This window comes from Onychomys torridus, unplaced genomic scaffold (genome assembly GCF_903995425.1).
Source record: "Onychomys torridus unplaced genomic scaffold, mOncTor1.1, whole genome shotgun sequence".
Taxonomy (NCBI): domain Eukaryota; kingdom Metazoa; phylum Chordata; class Mammalia; order Rodentia; family Cricetidae; genus Onychomys; species Onychomys torridus.
This window is the reverse complement of record NW_023412678.1, coordinates 16,734-19,648: the sequence shown is the minus strand read 5'-3', so window position 1 is coordinate 19,648 and position 2,915 is coordinate 16,734. Positions and strand designations below refer to the sequence as shown.

Below are 2,915 nucleotides of genomic sequence, written 5' to 3'. Positions count from 1 at the left end.
ATGGCTCTGCAGGCCTCACCTCCTGGAGGGAACCAGGTCCTGACTTGGATCCTGCGTCTGCTGCTGTCAGCTGCATGCCTGCAAGTGGGTGAGTTTGGGGACCTTGTTAGCAGGGACTCTACCTTAACCACAGGAGGGGCCAGTGGGGCTGGGAAGAGCAGGCTGTCCTGTGGACAGGTGTCTGCTAGAGGAGCCACTAGTTCTCTGTGCCTGAAGAGAGAGCTCATCCTCAGAGATGGTGCAGCCCAACCCTTCCTTGTCTGTCCTGGACTGTATGGAACAGTGGGACACAGGGCAGGACTGTCCTATGGATAATGGCTCAGGAAGCTCTGGGTTGTCCTTTCCATCCCTTGCAGAGACATCATATTCTCCCCATCCTTCCCAGGTAACTCTGCCGGATCTAACAGAGTAAATGCCTTTGGGGTCAACCAACCAGCACGCCTCTCTGGTGTCCAGGGCGGCTCCATCGAGATCCCCTTCTCCTTCTACTTCCCCTGGGAGTTGGCAGAGGATCCACAGATGAGGATTCACTGGAGATGGAAGCACCTCCATGGGGAATTTATCTACAACTCTACCCCACCTTTCATACTTGAGCATTTCAAGAACCGGCTCATCCTGAACTGGACACAGCCTCAGACATCTGGAGTCCTCAGAATCCTGAACTTGACGAAGGAGGACCAGACAGTGTACTTCTGCCGAGTACGTCTGAACACAAGACATGGCGTGGAAGAGTGGCAGCCAGTTGTAGGGACCCAACTAAACATCACTCGTGGTATGGACACCCCAGGTCAGTCCCTGGTGACCCTGGCTTCCTTTGACACAAATCCATGTGGATCTGGCCTCTCCAGGACGGAGCAGCCTTCACCTGGTCCTGTGTCAGGGTCTCTGTTAGATCTAGACTTTACACTATATCTCATTCCTTCCACAGAAGGTGCCTTCTGGTCCCATGTACCCTCCTCCTCTGTGTCCCCCAACTTCACCAGTCTCTAGACACATCCCTCACCTCTCCCTGCCCCAGTTTCTTTTCCTCTTCCTCATTTCCGTCTTCCCCCCTTCCTCCCCATCCCCCATCTTCCCCACACAGACCCTCATGTTCTCACCATGATCAGGTTCTCTGATCACTTCTTCTCCTCCATGGCAGCTGGAACTGCAGCTTCCGCACAGAGTGCACACAGGCCCAGCCTAGTCTCTGTGTGGACATTACCCAGGCCACCTGTCACCACAGCTGGGCACTCTTGTGGTCACTATACAGAGAGACACGGAGACCAGCAGAATTCCACCCCTGCCCAGGTCATGCTGGAGAAGACCAAGCCCCGAAAGTGACCCTTTCCCTCCAAACATCTCTCAACCAGTAGACACACGATTGAGCTCACACTATTGCTTACCTCTCTTCTATCTTGGTTTTATGGAGTGTATATATATGGTGTTAGCATGCGTGTGTGTGTGTGTGTGTGTGTGTGTGTGTGTGTGTGTGTGTGTGTGTTTTCATGTATGTATGTATGTATTTATTTATTTATTCGTGTGTGTGTGTGTGCATAACCATATTTTTGTGCTTGGGAAGGTCAAAGGTGGACATTAGTGTTAGTTATTTATCGGCGCTCTTAACCCACGAGGAACATATCCTGAACACCACAAATCCACAGAAGAGCTGTTTATTAATAGAGGATAGAGTTGACAGGCCTGTGTGAAGCACACATGTGAGTGAGGAGAGGAGAGAGAGAGAGAAGAGGAGAGACTCTTTTTAAAGAGTCAGCCGTGCATTTGTACAGGACCGCATGTGGCTACTCCACGCATGCGTGTCGATTTCATGGCCGAGGGCTTTACGCAACCATGTAAAGCCACGGAGTCCAAGTCATGCGAGATGTTCTGACCTGGAAATGGTTATTTTGGACCGGAAATAACTGGGCGGTCCGCAAGGAAAGCCCAACCGTGTGGACATGTTGTGATTTCCTATCAATTAGAGATCTACCTCCAGTAAGACCCACCTTATTCCCTTGAGTCAGGGTCTCTCACTGAACCTGGAGCTCACTGTTTAGGGCTAGGCTGATGGGCTGTGAAGCCTCATTGATCCTCTTGTCTCCATCTCCCATGGTGTTGCAGTTACAGGTGCTCACGAGGTCTGACTTATAAAAAAGGTGTATGATATCTGAGGAAGGAACACCCAAGGTTAACCTCTTGCCCTCACACAGACAGAGAGATACACACATACACAGGCACAGACACATACACACACACACACACACACACACACACACACACATACACAGGCACAGACACATACACACACACACACACACACACACACAGACACACAGATACACACAGAGGGGGGGAGAGAGAGAGAGAGAGAGAGAGAGAGAGAGAGAGAGAGAGAGAAAGACAGACCTAGACAGAGATACATGTGCGTGCGGAATTTAATAAAAAAATACATTTTAGAAAGTAAAATATAAAATTAATAGTCAAATAATAATCACTTATCATTAATTATATCGCCAATTCTCAGCAGTGCCAGTGATAAGTGGGTTTGTCCCATTCAGGTTAGATCCACCCGCCTCCCCGCCCCCCAACACCCTCTCCACTCCCCCACCTTCCCCCCCCAAACCACACCTCATCTTAACCCTGTGCTGGTTCAGGATAAACTCCACAGCCTGAACTGACCAGGCATCTTACCTCTGCATTTCCTGTGTCTCCTTCATGTTTTCCTAAATGCTGTGTTCTTCCAGCCTCCTCCCTCTTCCTCCTTTCCAATGTCTCCAGCCTTTGATAATCTATTAGGTGCTTGTAGAACAATCAAACTAAGGCAGCCACGCCTTTCTCTCTTCATGCAGACACACCTTGTTTTTCTTCTTTTAGCTGGACTTCACATGGTCCCCAAGGCCACGTGCACACTTGACAAGGACTCTGCCACTGAGTTA

At 49.9% G+C, this 2,915-nt stretch overlaps 1 protein-coding gene across 1 annotated transcript; it reads left to right on the top strand.

Annotated features, from left to right (window-relative positions):
- Window positions 1-990, top strand: LOC118575752 (paired immunoglobulin-like type 2 receptor beta). Its single transcript, XM_036176166.1, has 2 exons — window positions 1-88; window positions 386-990. The coding sequence occupies exons 1-2, from the start codon at window positions 1-3 to the stop codon at window positions 988-990; spliced, it is 693 nt and encodes a 230-aa protein (XP_036032059.1).
- The last annotated feature ends 1,925 nt before the right edge of the window (window positions 991-2,915 follow it).

Bases quoted from the DNA above. Each gene is read 5' to 3' on its own strand.
- LOC118575752 (XM_036176166.1), top strand. From the start codon at position 1: ATGGCTCTGCAGGCCTCACCTCCTGGAGGGAACCAGGTCCTGACTTGG. The intron at 89-385 runs GTGAGTTTGGGG...CATCCTTCCCAG, and splicing joins AGCTGCATGCCTGCAAGTGG to GTAACTCTGCCGGATCTAAC.